Source organism: Macrobrachium nipponense, chromosome 23, assembly GCF_015104395.2.
Source record: "Macrobrachium nipponense isolate FS-2020 chromosome 23, ASM1510439v2, whole genome shotgun sequence".
NCBI lineage: Eukaryota > Metazoa > Arthropoda > Malacostraca > Decapoda > Palaemonidae > Macrobrachium > Macrobrachium nipponense.
This window is the reverse complement of record NC_061090.1, coordinates 9,144,632-9,164,698: the sequence shown is the minus strand read 5'-3', so window position 1 is coordinate 9,164,698 and position 20,067 is coordinate 9,144,632. Positions and strand designations below refer to the sequence as shown.

The following is a 20,067-nucleotide window of genomic DNA, read 5'->3' as shown; positions in this document are numbered from 1 at the left end:
CGATTTTTTCTATCTAATAATAGTTTACATTGGTGTATATATCTAACGATCCACTCGGTTGTTAGCTGCCAGTTGACTGATTTATTTATGCATTGATCCACTCATCTCTCTCCCTCTCTCTTTGTCTATCTGTCTGTCTGTGAGTCTTTTCAAATGTGGGCAGTGACGCACGCATCGTACCTATGGCAAAAGGAAAGGGTTGTGTAAGGTAGGTTGTGTGAGGCGCTGCTTAAAACAGAGGCTTAACCTTTTTTTTCCTCTTGCCACCATGCCCTCCAAAACTAAAATGTTTGCCCAATAGTAATCTATATAATAAATCATAATATACTGCATTTGATCAATGTGCAAGTGTACACCATCATATTATATATCATTGCTTTATAGATTTACGTACAGAGACAAAGAAAGGATGAGGCCAACAATCCTACCGCTGGCTATAAAGTATTAGTTTCTTCCATTGTTTTTAAGTCCTTAGTTTACCTTACTTGCTTTTAAGTCCTTAGTTTCTTATTTACTTTCTTACTTCTTACTTACTTACTTACTTACTTACTTACTTACTTACTTACTTACTTACTTACTTACTTAGAATGAAATCATACTTCAGTTTAAACATAAGTATATGTATATGTAAATATGTATATGAGAGAGAGACTGAATTGAATTTATTTGAATATTGGACTTACTCTTGCTCCAAGCACTGACACTACGAGGTTATTCAGCGCTTAGAAGCAAACAAGTTTGAAGGTGGACAGTAAGATGGAACAATCGGGGGGAAAAAACGGAAACAATGTAGAAGGGCTAAAAGGGAAGCAGCTAGGGCCGAGAGGCCGCTGCAAATACTCTTTCTTAATGCCTACTGTGCACTGCTTGAGGTGCACTGATGGCACTAACCCCACAAGGGGACTCGAATGTGGGTGAGGAATAATACTATATGTATTGTTTTAATTATTTTTTTCTATTTTATTATTCTTATTCAACCAGCCCCTGATGATAGCACAGCCCTTAGACCAGAGTCGGGCTGCAGGCGAGTTGAGGTTTATTGGAGGTAACCTCCTATACTATCCTAATAGATTTTATGAATATAGTGCTTATTGAAGGCACCCCCGTATGCTACTAAAAAAAAGGCACTGAAAATTAGCTTTTTGGAAATTGGGAAAAAGAAACAGTAGCAGAGAAAGTTAAGGAAAGGAGAAGGATGATGACTTAAGTAAGAGGAGTGTCATCATGTTCGGCTGATAGAAAAAGTAAAGTTGATCCCCAGTCACTTTTTTTTTTAGTCTTCGTCGCTATCTGAGAACAAATCAACATCATCGTCACTGTCACTGTCAAGGCTAATAATGACAGGATCAATACTGTCATGTATGTTATTTGTTGAACGATAACTGTCCTCGAAAGCTCGTGATCGATGTACTACCCCTGCCCACACCTCACCAGTGACAGTGAGCCTGGCTTCCTCCATCCTGGCATGCAGGTCAGCTCGGGTGAAACGTTGGAGTGAGGAGCGTACGTATCGTTTCATGTGCCCCCACACCTGCTCGATTGCATTGAGCTCGGGATGAATGGACGGCAGGCGGACGATCTCATGACCCCATTCCCGAATGGCATTATCCACCTTGTACTACTCAAGCTTTGGCCTGTTTTGAAGGCATATGTAGAGGAGCTCAGGCCTTGTAGCATGCTGCAGGAAGGAAATCCTGCTGTGCTCTAATCATTCAGTGAGGTCAGATTTCCAGGTGGCAGTGGTAGGACAACGACTCTCCTCAGTCAGTATGCTGTGGTATGGAGCACTGTCCATCACCAATACCACTGGCTGCTCTAGGAGCAGCAGGAGCTGTGTCGTTAGCCACCGTAGGAATATTTCCCCATTCATTTTCCCGTGGTATCGCCGCTGCTCTTTTTGGCAGGGAAACAGAGGAAGGAGACCTCAATGAAGCCATCGGCTGTACCAACTGCCACTACCACGAAACGTTCCCCATCTCCTGGTGGCACCTGACGGCTGCAAGTGGCACTGGTGTTAGGCTGCGTGGTGTCCACTCACTCAACATTATGACTCATCCTGGTTGTGGCTCATGTTTCATCAATGTACACTACCTTCCTGTCCTCTTCCCGGTGTCTTTGAAGGTTCCGGAGGGTGCGTATACTGTAGTACTACACGATTTCAATCGACTCCTTCCTGACATTCATCTTACGCTGAGTGGTCTTATGCTCGATTCCCATTTTGTGGAGTAGCCACCACAGTGAAATCTTTGAGGTAATTTCAGGGATGATGCTGGCTTTTTCACGGATGCGAGAGTAAAAACCTGCTTGCCAGCAAACTTTGTGTGAATGTGCCGGCGTATTGCTCCTACAGAGAAACTGTTGAAGAAGGGCTGTGCTGGAGGTGTTGGTGGTGTGACGGGCCATGGCCTAGTCCTACGAGCAACATTCGAATGCACTGTCCTCACTTTCATCCTCAATGCTGCGGCAACACGGTAGTAAGGTCTGTATGAGGGAAAAGATATATATATATATATATATATATATATATATATATATATATATATATATATATATATATATATGTATGATAAACAAGCATGACGTAAAAATATGTGTAAGCGTATAATCAAGGCCTTAACTCTAATGAATGTCCGGTAGAAAAGCTCAATTTTTTATTTGTAACAGGGTAACTATAACCAGTTACCTGTTCAAACCAATCTGAAGGTAATTGGCGGCTTTCTCATGGCTAAAAAAATTGAAAAGTTGCGTGACAAACGAATTTCTGTAACCATGCCGACAGTTAAGTTCCGTGGTGGCCATCTCTCCTTCACCTTCGTAATACAAGTACTATATTGCTGATACCGTGAGTCCAAATGAGGATTACGAAGAAGGTAACCAACCACAAGTATAACAGTTGCTTTACCATAATTCAAAGCGTCTATCGTTTTACAACTCCACCATACATTCAGATATCTCTCACTCATAAACATTTATTGTAGGTACCACTACCATAGAGAGAGAGAGAGAGAGAGAGAGAGAGAGAGAGAGAGAGAGAGAGAGAGAGAGAGAGAGAGAGAGGGAGAGAGAGAGATGAGTGGATCATTGCATAAATAAATCGGTCAACTGGCAGCTAACAACCGAGTGGATCGTTAGATATAAACAACAATGTATATTATTAGATAGATAGATAGGTGGAAAACTGTTGTGTTTGTATCCATTTCTGGCTAATCGAGTTTTTGCCTCTTTGTACAGGGACAAGTGTCTTTATTCTTTACAATTAGTGATTCGTGATACTCTTATAGCTTACGGCACTGGGTGTAATACACTATAGCAAAATCTCGTACCAAAGTACTATAGTACAATATAACCTAGAGTTCGGGAAGTTGGATGTAGTTCAAAAACATTTTTGTGATATAACGCCGAATCATAAGAAAGTCCTTTGATAACTAGTGAAGCTACCTATGCCGTAAAATATAACGATAATATAAAAGATGGTCGAGACGACAAATTACTACTCCAAGAACACGACAGACCGTCTTGGAGCTTGGATCAAAACCACTGCATTATGGCTACTTGTAAAAGGGGCATTGGTGAGAGAGGCTGTCCCGGTACTGGACGACGGCAGATCTAAACGTGAAGTTTTTTATTTGTGGACTATCGTTGTTGCAGAAAAGCAAAAAAACCATGCGTAAAGAAGAACATTCTGTGCGTAGACTTGGTTTTGCTGCTTGCAGTGTATGTAAATGGGTCCTTTTTTTTTCATATATATTGAGCGACCTGATTTTGAGGTTTTGACAGGATGCATATAATATTTGTTGTATATCAGTGGCATGCTTTTTGCTCGATATTACTACTTCATATATTCCTTTTATATTACGGTTATTTGTAAGACATGAATCACAGACCATTTTCTTAATCTTTAACTGCAATCTAACTAATTTTTGTTAAGGCTAATCATTATTTTATGTATGGATAATGCATTTCAATGATGTAAAAGTAATGTTTACAAATTTTGCGATGTAATTGACAGGGAAGACAGTGGCTGACCTAGACATCTTTTATTGGGGATGTTTGCACTAAGGATTCATATATATATATATATATATATATATATATATATATATATATATATATATATATATATATGTATGTATGTATGTATATGTGTGTGTGTATTATATATATATATATATATATATAATACATACACATACATGTAACTTTTACACACATACAGTGCATATATCAATATTTATATATATGCACACATATACAGAAAGTAGTGATAGTTGTTGTTTTTGTTGTTGACATAATCATTAACTAAGCAAACTTTGCCGCTAATAGTGATTTTTTGACCAAAAACAATGCTCTTTTATTCATATCCATAGGGGACACGTGACCAGGTGCCCCCAAAACCAAACCCCTCAAATCCGCCACTAACGTGAGATGGTTTGTTGAGATTTTCTTAAACCATGAATGCGTTTTACGTCAGTATTACCTATTATAGTCCCCCCTGGTTCAAAAAATACGTTTTCTTTTATCAGTATGAGTTCGTTGAGAAAAAATGTAAGTAGGAATAACTAAAGTAAATAGTTAGTTTTAACGAAAGATTTGTTTCCAGTTTCAGTTTTCATTTTCATCTTTTAATTTAGTTTGTGATTTATTACGAAAAACTTACCAGAATTGAAATATGGCTGTCATAAATATACAATTAAATCCAATAAATTGATTTAATTATATTTATAAAATTCGATACGAGAAGGGGAAAATCACGCAAAAAATATTTATTATTTATTTAGCTATGACATTGGAAGTTGTAAAACAACAAGACCAAAAGATGCCTACTTACTGTAGTCGATCTAATTGTTAGTGGTTGAATGTAAATAAGATGACTAGTAAGTTTTGTTGACAAAAAATAGGTTCGGTTCCCGGCCAGGTCAGCGCACGGCGCCCTAAGTGAGGTCAGGTAGGCAAGTTCTGCTTAGGTCAGGACCTGGCATTTTAGGAAAGGTTAGGTATGTTTACGTCTACGGAACTTGTTCCGTCGTTCTCCACACGTTCCAAACACACACATATATATATATATATATATATATATATATATATATATATATATATATATATATATATATATATATATATATATATACAGGGTGGGCCAAAAGTAGCCTCACAGTTACTTCATGAACTGTTTCTCATTCAAAGTACTCTTCAATAGAAAATTAATACTGTGCCATTAATACATGCTACTTATTTTTATCCTTTTCATGTCACTCATTCTTAAATATGCCACTTATTCATGTCTGAAAAATTTTATGCGTTTAATAAAAATAAATGTACTGCGTATTACCTGTTTTAACTGTGAGGCTACTTTTGGCCCACCCTGTATATATATATATATATATATATATATATATATATATATATATATATATATATATATATATATCTATATTATATATATATATATATATATATATATATATATATATATAAAGGTTTTTTTGCCACGAAGGAAAAAAATGAAAAAGCTTTTTCATTTTTTTTCCTTCGTGGCAAAAAAACCTTTATTTATACATAGCATCACTTTTATATACCTCGTGATCAAGTTATTCATATATATATATATATATATATATATATATATATATATATATATATATATATATATATGTTTACGTCTGCTGAACTTGTTCCGTCGTTCTCCACACCTTCCGAAACACACACACACACACACACACACACACACACACACCACATATATATATATATATATATATATATATATATATATATATATATCACTGTTGTTGAACTGATTTATATTTATTCAGTTCGGACGTTGAATATGCGGTGTGGCTGTACGACGTTGTAAAAGTTTTGATGTAGGTGGAATTATATGTTTGTCTGGGCGGTTCCATCGTCTGGGGAGACTAGAAAGGAATTAAAGGAAAAAAATGAAAAAGCTTTTTCATTTTTTTTCCTTCGTGGCAAAAAAACCTTTATTTATACATAGCCATCACGTTTTATATACCTCGTGATCAAGTTATTCATATATATATATATATATTATATATATATATATATATATATATATATATATATATATATTTATATATATATATATATATATATTATATAATGTTTACGTCTGCTGAACTTGTTCCGTCGTTCTCCACACCTTCCGAAACACACACACACACACACACACACACACACACACATATATATATATATATATATATATATATATATTATATATATATATATATATATATATATCATCAGCTGTTGTTGAACTGAAATTCTTGGTAGAAGAAGGGAAGAGAAACTCAGAAAATTCTGGAACAACGGCATGACAGACATACCGGAATGGAAATCCTTTAACATCCAGGAAGCAAAAGGAGTTCCGCGCAAACTAGAGGTGGCTGGTAACACTGTGTGAAACGGCAGTTAACCTTCTTTTGATAAGCCTTCAGTGAAGTTGCGCAGTTGACACTATGGAAGTGTTATGTATGCATAAATTCACCTTTGTTCATCTGTAGGGTCACCCTCTATTAAACAGGTGATTAGAAAATAAAGGTACTGTTATTGTTATTATTGTTGTTGATGGCGTAGCTGAGGACTAATTCTCATTTTAAATTCTCGAGTTTACATTTTCATAAATTTCCCAAAGTAGGTGTGTCATCTAAGCTTTTCAAATATGCCAGGACCCATATTTTTCCATGTTTACCATTTTGCCTTATTCACTTGATGACATCCAAATTATGCATGCAGATTACTTTCACAATAAAATTAACGTGATAGAAAATTTTAGTGTTCTTATAACTAATGACAAAATTCAATAATATCAACTTCTGTGATTAATTACTCACTATTTTTTACGTAGTCTGAACTTTTTATGGAAGGGTCCCCTTGTCATCTGAAATTGCATGATTTACTGTATTATTTTTTCATTAAGATTTTGGCCCTCAGAAAACTGGTCACCATGTTTAAAATCGTCTTCCCTGTTCTCAACGAACAACAAAGTCATTGAAATAGAAAGTGTTCTTGCAAAGTCTACTGATACTGTATATTTGTCACATTTTTCTTGCACAATATAGTTTTAGTCTTTTTGAACAATAGGGAGTATTCTTTGCATTTCATTTAGTCTTATTTTCTTGTTATCTCTGTTCTCCAAATTATGATGCTCTTAGAAAAGAAGTTTGATGTGGTTCTTGAAGCAAAAATAAATCTATGTTTTGATGGTATTTTTATGTTAGTACAACTGTCATTATGCAAACATTCAGCTGTGCATATTATGTATACAGTAAACGTGTTTTTGTGTGTGTATATTTGTTGAAGAAACGTCATCACTGATATCAGCTGAACCGCGGATAGTAACTGAGGATATCGAGAAGTTAGTTGAAGATGCAGCTGAATTACATTCTTTAGAGTCTTGCTATTTACAAACCAAAACAGTCTCAACCACAGCAATTCAGTAAAACCAACGTCAATTTTTGTATGAAAAATATTTACTTAATTAACTACTAATAGTAGTATAATTAACTACGTTACTACATCAAATTACTTATTTTAAATACAATAACTAATTCACTAATATTCTAGTGCCTTTTCAAGTGTCTTTTAAAAACAAAAATGGAATAAAATAACAAATAAATAAAGGAAAATAAGGAAATGGAGCATGTAGAAGGAAAATTTGTTTACTATTATTTGTGTTCAAAGAAACTACCTCGTACAATATTGTTAATGAATAAGCATTGTGTTAGATTCACAGGGCGCAATGTCTCTGAAAGTCAAATAACGCTGCTGCAAAACCTGGCAAACGATTCCGTAACTGTAAGTACTCTTTGTGTAAAAAGCATACAAATAAATAATCAAGAACTGACTGTAGATCAAATTATAATATAAACTTAGAGAAAAGTAAACAATTATTATTAATTAATAATAATCTTAAGGTCCCTCGCGTAGAAGAGACCCAGTGGTTGCCCCCTGGCTGTACCTCTGTTACCTTGGTCGTGTGTCACGGTAGTTTGGAACCCGCTCACTCTGTAGTCTGAGTCAACCAAGAGTAGATGAAAGGGTCAGCTCTCAGCAGAGTTGGCCCACCCACACCGTAGCCCTTGAGTCAGTTATCCCACAGTAGTGAAAGGCCGCCCACCATTTCTCTGGGCGGTCAGTCGCGTGCAGCAGAAAAGCAACAGAAAGTCTAATTTTTGAATAGCGTAGACACCGCCGATGCTCGCCATGTCTATCCCTCTCTGCAGCGGAAGACTGACTCGGCAGATGTTGTCAGGATCAGCTGCCTGCCTTCTGATTCCAGCTGCCAGCTGTTGACCATTTGAGGGGACGACAGTTGATCGAAGTTGTCATTAGTTGTTAGGCAGCTGAGTCGTGACAACATCCTGAGTTGTGAAGCTGCCCTTCATTTGTTATTTTATTATTATTATTGTTTTCCTGTGTTTGTAAGTGAAGATGCCGTGGGTAGGGACTGACCCGTCTATTTGGGCGGTCTCTAAGATGCCAGCCTTCTTTCCCTTCATCTTTTTCTCCTTTTTTCTTCTTTTCTGGTACTGCCGTAGTGAATGATTGGCAGTTTGTGTTTGCTGTCGTGTGCATGTGTACAGTTTGTTGTTAGATGTTGCTATCTTAGATGCGTGTACAAAACTGCTTTTTATTAGTGGACATCGTTTTGTATGGTGTAGCATTTTTTTGTATGTATGTGAACATATCAATATTGACAAATGTACATTTTTTGGATAATGATTTATGCTCAGACTTCCCATCATTGCCTTTCTTTTAGAAGTAATGAATTCTAGTTTTTGTCATTTAAATACCATGGAAATGATCATTGTCATAAGCTGCCCGTATTCCATAAGAAGGAAGATACCTGAACGGTGTTTTTAAGAGAGCATCGTATATCAGTTGGTCATTTCAAGGTCCAGAAAGTGATATGACTCCCATAACACGGTCCACAAGATCCAGTCGTATATGAAAGCAATCGTCAACGTTTTAATGAATTATATAATCCCATATCACGTTACTTTATTTATTTACGCGTAATGAAATGGTGATAGATTATTTATACTGCCGACAGAGTACTTGTATTGTATTTTTGAGGCAGATGACAACTGCCACTTTTCCGCTCATTATGATTTGATCAGTACATTATACAGCACGTAAGGCTTTACCTACTTATTCATTACCATACATGTTGCTTCAACTTTTCATGATTTTGTTATGTAACGTATGTAATGTTGGCAATAAAGACAAAATTTTTATGTGAAAATAATTTTGGGAGATTTTAGATATAAGCGTCTATATTCACCAACATTGAGGCTGATTACAAATTAAGAAGTTATAATTTCGTGTCCGCTTTGTTATTCATTATCAACGTTTTTAGTCTGCAAAGTAAGTACTTGTTTCCCTTTTTAGAATCATTAAATTGTTTAAAGTAGACATTTTTTTTCATTTATCATTTTTCTTGTGAATAGTTGCAAAGACAAGTTTAGATTAGGCAAGTTATTTACACTGATCATAGTTCCTCGCTGGACGAGTCGTTTTCGCGCTCGGCTGCCAATCCGGTGGTCCATAGTTCGATTCCCGGCTTGGCTAACGCGGAAGCAGAGGAATTTATTTCTGGTGATAGAAATTCATTTCTCGAATAAGTGTGGTTCGGATCCCACAATAAGCTGTAGGTCCCGTTGCTAGGTGACCAATTGGTTCCTAGCCACGTAAAAATATCTAATCCTTCGGGCCGGCCCGAGGAGAGTTGTTAATCAGCTTAGTGGTCTGGTAAAACTAAGATGTACTTATCATTTTACAATGACCATAAATTAAATTGCAGTTTCCACCTTGTTTTTAACAGTTTTCTCTAAGATGAGTCTTTGGGTGAGAGATTTAGAAAGGTTTTTTCAACAGTAACTGCTGATTATCCCAAGGAGCTCCTGCAAGCTTCCGTAATGAATATATGCAAGACGTTACTGAGATGTTTAAGTTTTAGCTTCTTTAAGGAGATTTTGGCAGTAAATTTACAACAGTGTATGTTTCCTGTTTTTTTTAACAGACTCTCATTACATGTAAGTAAGTGGTGCAAGAGGAAACAGAATGAAGAAATTGCTTTGTCCATATTACGTGTGGCGACAGATATGATTTTATTAGCATATCCTGTCTAGTGGTGTTATGATTATATCTGGCACAGATATAGAAGGTTAACGACTAACCTATCAAAAAATGCACACGCATATTGAGATCACAAAAAGGACATTGCTTATTTTCCTCTTTGGCATTCAGTTATTGAACGAATTTTGATTGGTTAAATCAATGAGAATTCAATATAATATATTAACTACTCAATTCCATCTGAGAAGTTTATAGCAAATACGGCAGAGCTTAAATTGAGATGTCACATTCCATGGTATTTATAAAGATTTTTTGCCAATGAATAAAATCGAATTTTGAAAGCAATGACATCGGTCAGGAAAGACCACATAATAATTTTTGACAGCACTTAAAAATTTTCATATTGTAGTTTTGGTTTTACTAAGCACAATTTTTCACTCAGATTTCTGGTACCCTTTTTTTTGTAAGAATCTGACCTTTTTTTATTATTAAGGAAGTCGACCTTTGTTTTCGTCAACGACACCTTCAAAGACCTTTTTATTATTGTTGTCTGATGTTTAACGTTGTTTCTTTGAATGGACTCTCGTCCTTTCTCCTTCTCTTTCTCGCTCTCACTTTCTCCTGATACCTTTTACTTCTGATCTGCTTTCTTAAATTTCACTACTGCTCCTCTCTCTCTCTCTCTCTCTCTCTCTCTCTCTCTCTCTCTCTCTCTCTCTCTCTCCTTATTCGTTTTTCTTCTTACCTGTTTTACTTCCATCCGCTTTCCTCTCTCTCTCTCTCTCTCTCTCTCTCTCTCTCTCTCTCTCTCCTGATTCGTTTTTCTTCTTCCTGTTTTACCTTCCCCATCCGCTTTACACCCCCTCCTCTTCCCCCCCCCCCCCCCCCCTCTCTCTCTCTCCTCTCTCTCGCTCTCTCTCTCTCTCTCATCTCTCTCTCTCTCGTCCCCCTCCCTCCCCATTCCCTCCCCCCGCATACCCACGGGGCACAGGTCAAAACGACGGGACAGCAAGACACGAGGGAAAACTGCTGGAGGTTCTTCATCGACCGCGTCAGGAAGAATCTCAAGATGGTCCTGTGCTTCTCTCCCGTGGGATCTACTCTGAGGTAAGAAGTCTTCTTTTCACTCTCAGTTGCAAGGGTTGATATACACGCATTCAGTATTTCCATTTCCGAATGCGGCCGCCTATCTACACACTCATATTCTAACCTTCTGTTCCTCATTTCTGCATCTAGGGGAAACAACCGAGTGGACTAGCTGATCATGTCTTGCCCGCTTGTTGATCTACCCTCCGAAAAAGTACTTTTGCTTACTTCGAAAGGAGAGTAGAGGTCTCGAGGTGTTGCTCCCACCACCGATGACTCATGACTGGTGCCCATCTCCGGTGTCAGGACGTGTTAAAGTACTTTTTCGGAGGGTGGATCAAAAGCGGGCAAGACTGGATCAGCTAGTCCACTCGGTTGTTTCCCCTATATATGCAGTGTCCTTGTATAGTTCACATAAAACAGAAAGTTATCAGTATAGAATTTTATACAGGTTATTTGCGTATCTGTTTGATATATATATATATATATATATATATATATATATATATATATATATGTCTTTCCAATATTTTCATGTGCTCCCTAGAGTAGGGCGTGCTTCACCAATGTCTTCTTTCTTTTAGACCACTCTTTCATGTGCGGTGTGTGGCTGACACCTTCGCTCTCTTCAGACACGACTTTCACTCAGAAATATTTTTAGAATTCATTAATTCATGCCACCATTTTACTAAGTTTAACTCTTGTGAGAGAGACAATGATGTTTTTAGTGCCTCTGTTTCCAGAAGAAAGACTCTCATTTGACTGGGTTCGAGTTATTTCAGCTTTTGTTTTTACAACTTTAAACTTAACTCCATTTTCACATTGGTTCACAGGCACTTTCTCTCGCCTCAAACTGGAATCCGTTTCATGGGGAGATCCTCTTCCTTTCAGATTACTTTCATAAAAATTGCTGTCCAGAAAAGGTATTTTGTAAAGTCCTTCATTAAGTACTTAATAAACAGTTTTCAAAGATCCCTACGGTCCTTACTGTTTCCCAAAATTAAGTTCTACGTTAGTTTGCCCTAGTACAAACATTCATGACGAACAAATCATGAGAGTTCACCAAGGACCTTAGGAGCTCTTGATATTAAGCTCAATCCCAAAAACCCTCAAACTATTGGCTCTTTATTCCGGTTTAAAGACAGCTTAAGTCCCTATATGACGTCAAATGTTGCTTATAAGTAAACGTGCCCGGATGTAATTCGGGGACTTTTACGCCGGAGCTACTAGACGTATGCTTAAAAGTGCGAGTAGACTCAAGGCCCCATGGCGGTGTCAGCTACCGTACGGGAACAAGTTTTCCCCACCCCGAATCATCCAATATACGCTATCATTCCAAAATATGTAAAACGGAAATAAAAAATGAAAACTAGTAATTTTGGACATATTAACAACGAAACTGGTTTATTTATCTTGATGATTTCATTTTTTTCTCTCTCTCTGCTTCCCCTTGCTATGTTGCTATTTCCAGCTCTGTTCTAATCTTTGTATCAGCAGGTTAGTTCGTTTTCACTAGTTTTTTTTTTATGTCATTTCAGTTAATCTTTTGTAAGTTTCATATGCATTTTAGTGTATTACTTGTCTTTTTGTGCTGTGCAAATTAGTGTTTTTCTTCACTTTATATATCATACAGTTTAGTATCTTACTTGTCTTTATGTACTGTGACTTTTAACAGACCTTAATTTTATTTCATGTCAAATTTTATAATATATATTTTTTATTCTTTGGTAGAAACCCCAGAAAATGTAAATACGATTTACGAAACGTCGGAATAAATTGTTGCAAATAATTATCTCTTCGTATTCCTGGTCTGACCTTCTGTGACATATAGACGTGTATGTATTTATATATATGTATATATATATATATATATATATATATATATATATATATATGTATATATATATATATATATATATATATATATATATATATATATATATCTATATACACACATATATTAAGCTGCAAATGGCCGTTAATATCCAATTCACTCTATCTCGGAATTAATATATTTTCATATATGGAAACCAAAAGGGATTTTTTTAGTTGGTAATAATTTCGTCCTCTCGTGGATTCGAACCAGCGCAGAGGAAAAATCAGAACTTCATTGAGTTACTGACCAGGCCAACAAGTGATGTGATAGTATTTCATATATGTGTGTGTATTTATATATAATCTATATATAGATATATTATATATATATATGTTATTATATATCTATTTGTATATACATTCTTTATTTATTCATTTATTTATTCTCCACATTTCAGAGTACGAGCCCGCCAATTTCCAGCCATCATCAGCTGCACAACCATCGATTGGTTCCACGAATGGCCACAAGAGGCGCTGGTGTCAGTGTCAAACACTTTCTTGGGCAACATTGAAGATCTTCCAGTAAGTGATAATATGACCTTTTCCTAGAATAAAAAAATGTTTGGTTTATATATATATATATATATATATATATATATATATATATATATATATATTATACAATATATTTATGTCGTTTTAATTTTCCTTTGATTGGTGCGAAGATACAAAACCTTATGAAATTAAATTTGCCAATTATTTTGAACCATTTATGATAATGAAATTTAATCCCAATTAGAACTTTGACATTTAGCTAAGCTAAACCCCTCTGTTATTGACTGTATGTTCACATGATATTTCACCTGTATTTAATCTGCTATTTCTTTTAGATTGAATTTCTAACTTCATTTTGAGTATTTTAACGTTTATTGTTTCACTCATCACATACATTTTTTTCTGTCTGGTCTTTGTATTAGAGAGCTCTGAGAATCTTTTACAAATTGGCAAAGAATATTTTAACATGTAACGAATTATGTATTTTTCCTCTGTAATTTAGGAAGACATACGAGAATCCGTATCCACGTTCATGGCTCATGTTCATGGATCTGTCAATGACATGAGTCGGTTGTACCTGAACAACGACAGAAGGTACAATTATACCACTCCAAAGACCTTCCTGGGCTTCATCTCCCTCTACTCGAATCTCTTGACACACAAGAGCGAGGAACTGCAAGCGAAGATCGCCCGCCTTCAGAATGGCTTGGAGAAGCTGCGCACCACTTCTGCGCAGGTCAGTGTCGTAGACTTCGTCAGGAATGGTAGTAGAAGTCGAGGACCTTTAGTAACTTGTCAGTTGGAAGAAAAAACACGGAAGTTGCATCGCTCTCTTGCAGTCAAGAACAAGCTGAATGATTAGAGTAAAAAAATAAAGAAAAAAATGATTGCTCCCTCTGTCTATTTCGACTGGAGATTAATCAACTAAAATGTAATGTCTCCGTTGCCACATCACGACAGAGGGAAACAAATGTTCACCAGGAAGAGAAGTCAATTCTAAATTATAAAACAGCTAGAGAACAGAACAAAGATGCATGATTAAGAAAGAAAACTGGTCTGATGAATTTGCACTCTATTCTGCCCGGAATTTCCCCTGTCAGATTTTTCCCCTCTCTCTCTCCTTTTCATATATTCAACTTTGTTTCATTTTCTGCGACCTAGCACCCGAAAATGCATTTTGGTTTATGTTCGGGTAACTAGGTCAAATTAGTAGATAAATATGAGTATTTGCAAGGATGAGTTTTCACCAAATTATTCATATTTTTCCCGGTAAGTTTGCCTAATTAATTTAGTTAGATTATGTTAGGGGTTACGAAAGGGTTCGTTATATTAACAAAACAGGCTAATGTTAATGTACGTCTGTGTTTCGGCAATTACGCGTCCCAGGAAGGAACATGCTGACAGAACTTTCACATTTAGCCTCTTATGAACTATTTTTCTCATTAATCCCCGTTTCCCCATCCGTTGTTACTTAACGACCATAAATGTTTACAATGAGTCACCTATTTCCAGATCAGTGGGAAGCAGCATAGAAACCTCCCATGTCCTTTTTCCAGTTCCAGTACAACTATGTATAAGTTTAAGCAGCAGTTAGTACTGAAGATTCAAGCATATCTTAACCTTATTGCCTACTAACTTAGTTTACATAAATATCTAAAATCTGAAATAACCATATGCCACTGCTTTTATTTTGCTCTCTCTCTCTCTCTCTCTCTCTCTCTCTCTCTCTCTCTCTCTCTCTCTCTCTCTCTCTCTCTTTTTCAGCAGTTAGATTCTCTTCTGTAAAACATGTCTCTGACTGTTCCTTGAACTGCTTTATATGAGAACTCCCTCAGTGTGATTATGCTTTTAGGGAATAAGCATTTTTCGGTTTTTTAAAAGGACAATTGCAGGACTAAGAAACCATTAGACTGATAAAATTTTACAAAAGTTAAAAAAAGTTTATATCCAGGAATAAAGTGTGTTAATTATTTTCATACTACGTTTTATGGAAACGATATATTGTTCTTTACTTCGCATCCTGTAATAATTTCTGTTCAGAATCTGTATTGTAATTCACACACACACACAAAAAAACGCCTCTTCTCTCTCAGGTGGATGCTCTGAAAGCTAAATTGGCCATTCAAGAGGTGGAATTGCAGAAGAAGAATGACGAGGCTGATAAACTGATTCGCATCGTGGAGGCCGAAACTGCTAAGGTTGGTTTTCCCTACATACATTAAAGTAAATGTGTATATGGTTGCCTAGTTCATTATATGTTTACCTGGTTGCATTCAAACATTTATGTATCCCTTTTACATATTGTATTCGTAAATCCATTTATGCTGTATTTAATCTGAATACAAACAAAAGTATATATATTATGCATGCGTGTGCGTATGTAATATTATAACGTCCCTTTGGTAGTCAGTCAACAACTGTGTCTCACCCAGGGATACGAAAGAGAAAATGGCGTATATTGATAAAACCACATAAATATAACTTTAAAAATATAACTTCAGTTGCTTTCTTCTATAAGATCTAGCTTCCTTGACGCCCTTTCTGTCTATAAGTATTACTTCGTTAAAGGTAATTTCGTTTTCATTTTCCTCAGGTCGTGAAAGAGAACGAGAGCGCCAACGAGGAGAAGCGGAAAGTGGCCATCATCGAGACGGAGGTCGCCAAGAGGCGCAAGGAGTGCGAGGAGGACCTCGTCAAGGCTGAGCCTGCCCTTGTTGCCGCCAGGGAGGCCCTTAACACTCTCAACAAGGTACTGTCATCCTTTCTTCTCAAAAAGGGTACATTCATTCTTTCTTTTCAACAAGGTACGTTCATCCTTTCTTCTCAATCAACGGGGGTACATTCATCCTTTCTTCTCGGCAAGGTGCCTTCGTCTTTCTTCTCAACAAGGTACCTTCATCCTTTCTTTTCAACGAGGTACTTTCATTCTTTCTTCTCAACAAGGTACTGTCATCCTTTTCTTCTCAACAAGATGCCTCCATCCTTCCTATTCAATAAGATACCTCCATCCTTTAGTGAGAGGTCTTCCTGTCTGTCCTTACTTAGTAGACGATGAGCAGTCTCCGTGAGGTTCCCTCTTCATCCTCCACGTGTGTTTTTGAGTCCCTCTTATCGGCCTCCACTCGGTCCATTAGCTTCATCTTTGTTAGAGGTACTCGTAGAAAAGTGCACCACAAACATACATAAAAAAAGTAAACTGATAAGAAGGGGCAAATTACCTAAAATCGTTTTTAATGCGAGTCATTTCTTCTAACTGTTCGGAGATATCACAATCAATTTATCTTTTTACAAAGTTCATGTGGTTATCTCTCGGACTGTTTTTTCAAGATATTTCAGTGTGTGTGTGTGTGTGTGTGTGTGTGTGTGTTATCAGGTATCATAGTGACGTAATATGCTGATCCTTCACCCCAACCCCGGTCCAGCCTCTCTCTCTCTCTCTCTCTCTCTCTCTCTCTCTCTCTCTCTCTCTCTCTCGTAAACGACTTTCGACCTTAATTTTTTTGTTATTTCAGGCCAACCTGACGGAGCTGAAGTCCTTCGGTTCGCCTCCTTCAGGAGTGTCAAGTGTCACAGCAGCTGTCATGGTCCTGTTGGCTCCTAATGGAAAGATCCCGAAGGAGAGGTCGTGGAAAGCCGCTAAGGTGAGATAAATTGACCAGGTTACGAATCTAGATATGTGAATAGATAGGAGGAAACTCCCAACAGGGAAATTTCAACAATAGATAGAAATGCCATTGACAGGGAAGAGAGATTCCTTAGCCATAGGAGAGCTGTTAATCAGCTCAGTGGTCAGGTTAGACTAAGATATACTTAAACTTTAGGCTTTTACTAGTTTTCTAACCTTATAAGGGCGATGATGTTGGTAACCGTTCTGAATTTTAAAACATGGAGTTTTTCTCTCTCCCTTACTGTATTGAGATGTCATTCCGTTTTAAAAACTTATATTATTCGGATTAATATGTTTTATACCTATGGGCATAAGGGCACTTCACCTTTTACCTGTTTATTATAGTGTAATCATTAACAGTAATGTCAATATTGATTTATATTCTTGTAATAAATTGAGTATGTACGCAAATATCACTAAGATATATTTATCGAATCAACATTACGACATTTGCACGAACTGATGTCGTTCATACATTGATTGCAGATGACGATGGCCAAAGTCGATCAGTTCTTAGATCAACTCATCAACTACAACAAGGAAGACATCCATCCTGACATCATCAAAGCCATTCAGCCCTACCTCGACAGCCCCGAATTCAACCCAGATTTCATCAGGGCAAAGTCGGTAGCTGCTGCAGGTAAACAGATAGTCACTCTGCTGGCTCACAGGCCACGTTGTGCCTCAATATCGCTTGTATCAGACCACTAAAGTTTGTCGTAAGCTGTTTGATGTCCTCTTACACATACTCCTCGTTACGACCCATTGCTACTTGCATAGCCCACCAAGGTCCCTTGTAGATGACACTAGTCATACACTGCGAGTAATCGGGCTTATTATTCACCTAGTGCAGCTTACACCAGACCCAAAAGTCTCGTTGCAAGCTGCTGAATTTCCTGGAACATTATCTTTGGCCTTGAGACTTAATTATAACATATGCCGTTTGCATCTGACTCTAGGGTTCGACTCCCCGTCTGCCAACGTTGAATATGAGGAATTTATTTCTCGATATAATGTGGTTCGGATCCCACAATAAGCTGTAGGTCCCGTTGCTCGGTAACCCGTTGGTTCCTAGCCACGTAAAAATGCCTAAACCTTCGGGCCATCCCTAGGAGAGCTGTTAATCAGCTCAGTGGTCTGATTAAACTAAAATATAGTTAGGGTTCATGCAAGTTCCAACTACGTTCGGATAGTCATAATCATAAAATGAGGCTCAGGGTAGCATTTACGACCAGTCTCATTGTTATCAGTTATATTGATAACAATAACAGTAATGTAATTTTTTTCTCTAAAGTTATCCATGTTTACTGCTATTATTACTTTTTCATTTGCTTCATTTTGCACAAAATTTTAAACAGAAATAATGTAGAACATTTCACATGCTATCCAGATATTTTTCAATACAAAATAAATTACTCAATAAAATTTTTCCCAGGTTTATGTTCATGGGTAATCAACATCATCCGGTTCTTCGAGGTCTACTGCGACGTCGAACCGAAGAGAAGGGCTTTGGAGGCTGCTAACGCCGAACTGGCAGCTGCTCAGAACAGGCTGGAGGCCATCACTTCAAAAATCAAGGTTTGAGTGGTCGCTGGAATGGTTGGTGCTATAAGCTCCTTAGAATTTATGTGTGTGTGTATGTGTGTGTGTGTGTGTGTGAATTTGCGTGGTTGGGAGCTCACATACAATAAGGAAATTCTGAGGAGAAAAATGACGAATTGCATTTTTCTCTTGGTTGTTTGAATGTGAAGATAATAATTCAAGATTAGTTGGTAGTTATCTGCCAGTTAAATTAATTATGAAATAGATGTTTTTTTTTCCATTTACAATCTGCTTATCAAGACGCCCAACAACCAAAAGCAAACTTTTACCGTTGCAATTGAAAGACATGTCAAAGAATGACCATTCTTACCAGAAACAAATCCATCACCCATGCCCAAATCTGTTTTCAGAGCTTAGAGGAGCAACTAGGACACCTTCAAGCTGAGTTTGACAAGGCCACGGCAGAAAAGATGCGGTGCGAGAAGGAGGCAAACAGCACCGCCCACACTATCGCCTTGGCCAACAGACTGGTAGGCGGGCTGTCGTCTGAGAAGGTCCGCTGGGCCGAAGCTGTTGCACAGTAAGTAACCAGGAAGGAGCCATTTGTTCCAAAGACTATAAACCCCTAGAACTTGACTGACTTGCATTTAAGCAGTGTGAGGAATATAGACAAAAAGTTCATCTTTTCATGGCATCGATGTCCCAAGATTTATAGACAAATAGAGCATGACCTGCTCAGAATTAATCAGTGCAAGTAGTTTAGCCTGAACTACGAGTCTTTTTAGGGCGCTGAAAAATGTCTACATCAAGATTTTATTCAGATTCTGTTGACTGTGCCTATTTTAACCCTTCGTCGTTTAAGGAAATTAGATCTACATTCACTTAACTTTCCTTATATTGGAAGTGGATCTTATACCCGCCGTAAAGCCTTACACGTACTGTACATAAACAGCATTCATCTAAAACTCATGAATTTTATAAGCTTTGCTTACAGAGCCAATGGGAATCAAGTAAAAATACCATCGTAATATCCTCAGTATTTTTCGTTAATAGAGAAACATTGTATCTCGGTTACTATTGGTAAAAGTGACTGTAAACATTCCAGTCCACTTTTTTCCTGACAGGATGCACACCTCAGCGAAGACTCTTCCTGGAGACATCCTTTTAGTAGCTGCCTTTATATCCTATGCAGGATGCTTCACCAAACACTACAGACGAGACCTCATGGACAAATTGTGGTTACCTATGCTACAGAAACTCAATGTAAGTGAAGTCAAAACAGTTATTAGCTGAATTTGCAT

General features: G+C 37.1%; 1 protein-coding gene across 1 annotated transcript in view; it reads left to right on the top strand.

Annotated features, from left to right (window-relative positions):
* LOC135195961 (dynein beta chain, ciliary-like) overlaps positions 1–20,067 on the top strand; it is a 134,093-nt gene that overhangs the window by 83,669 nt on the left and 30,357 nt on the right. The window contains 10 exon segments of the mRNA XM_064222466.1: positions 11,093–11,208; positions 13,461–13,584; positions 14,060–14,293; positions 15,651–15,755; positions 16,151–16,306; positions 17,070–17,198; positions 17,711–17,864; positions 18,660–18,802; positions 19,177–19,346; positions 19,891–20,029. Coding sequence (XP_064078536.1) covers positions 11,093–11,208; positions 13,461–13,584; positions 14,060–14,293; positions 15,651–15,755; positions 16,151–16,306; positions 17,070–17,198; positions 17,711–17,864; positions 18,660–18,802; positions 19,177–19,346; positions 19,891–20,029 — 1,470 coding nt within the window.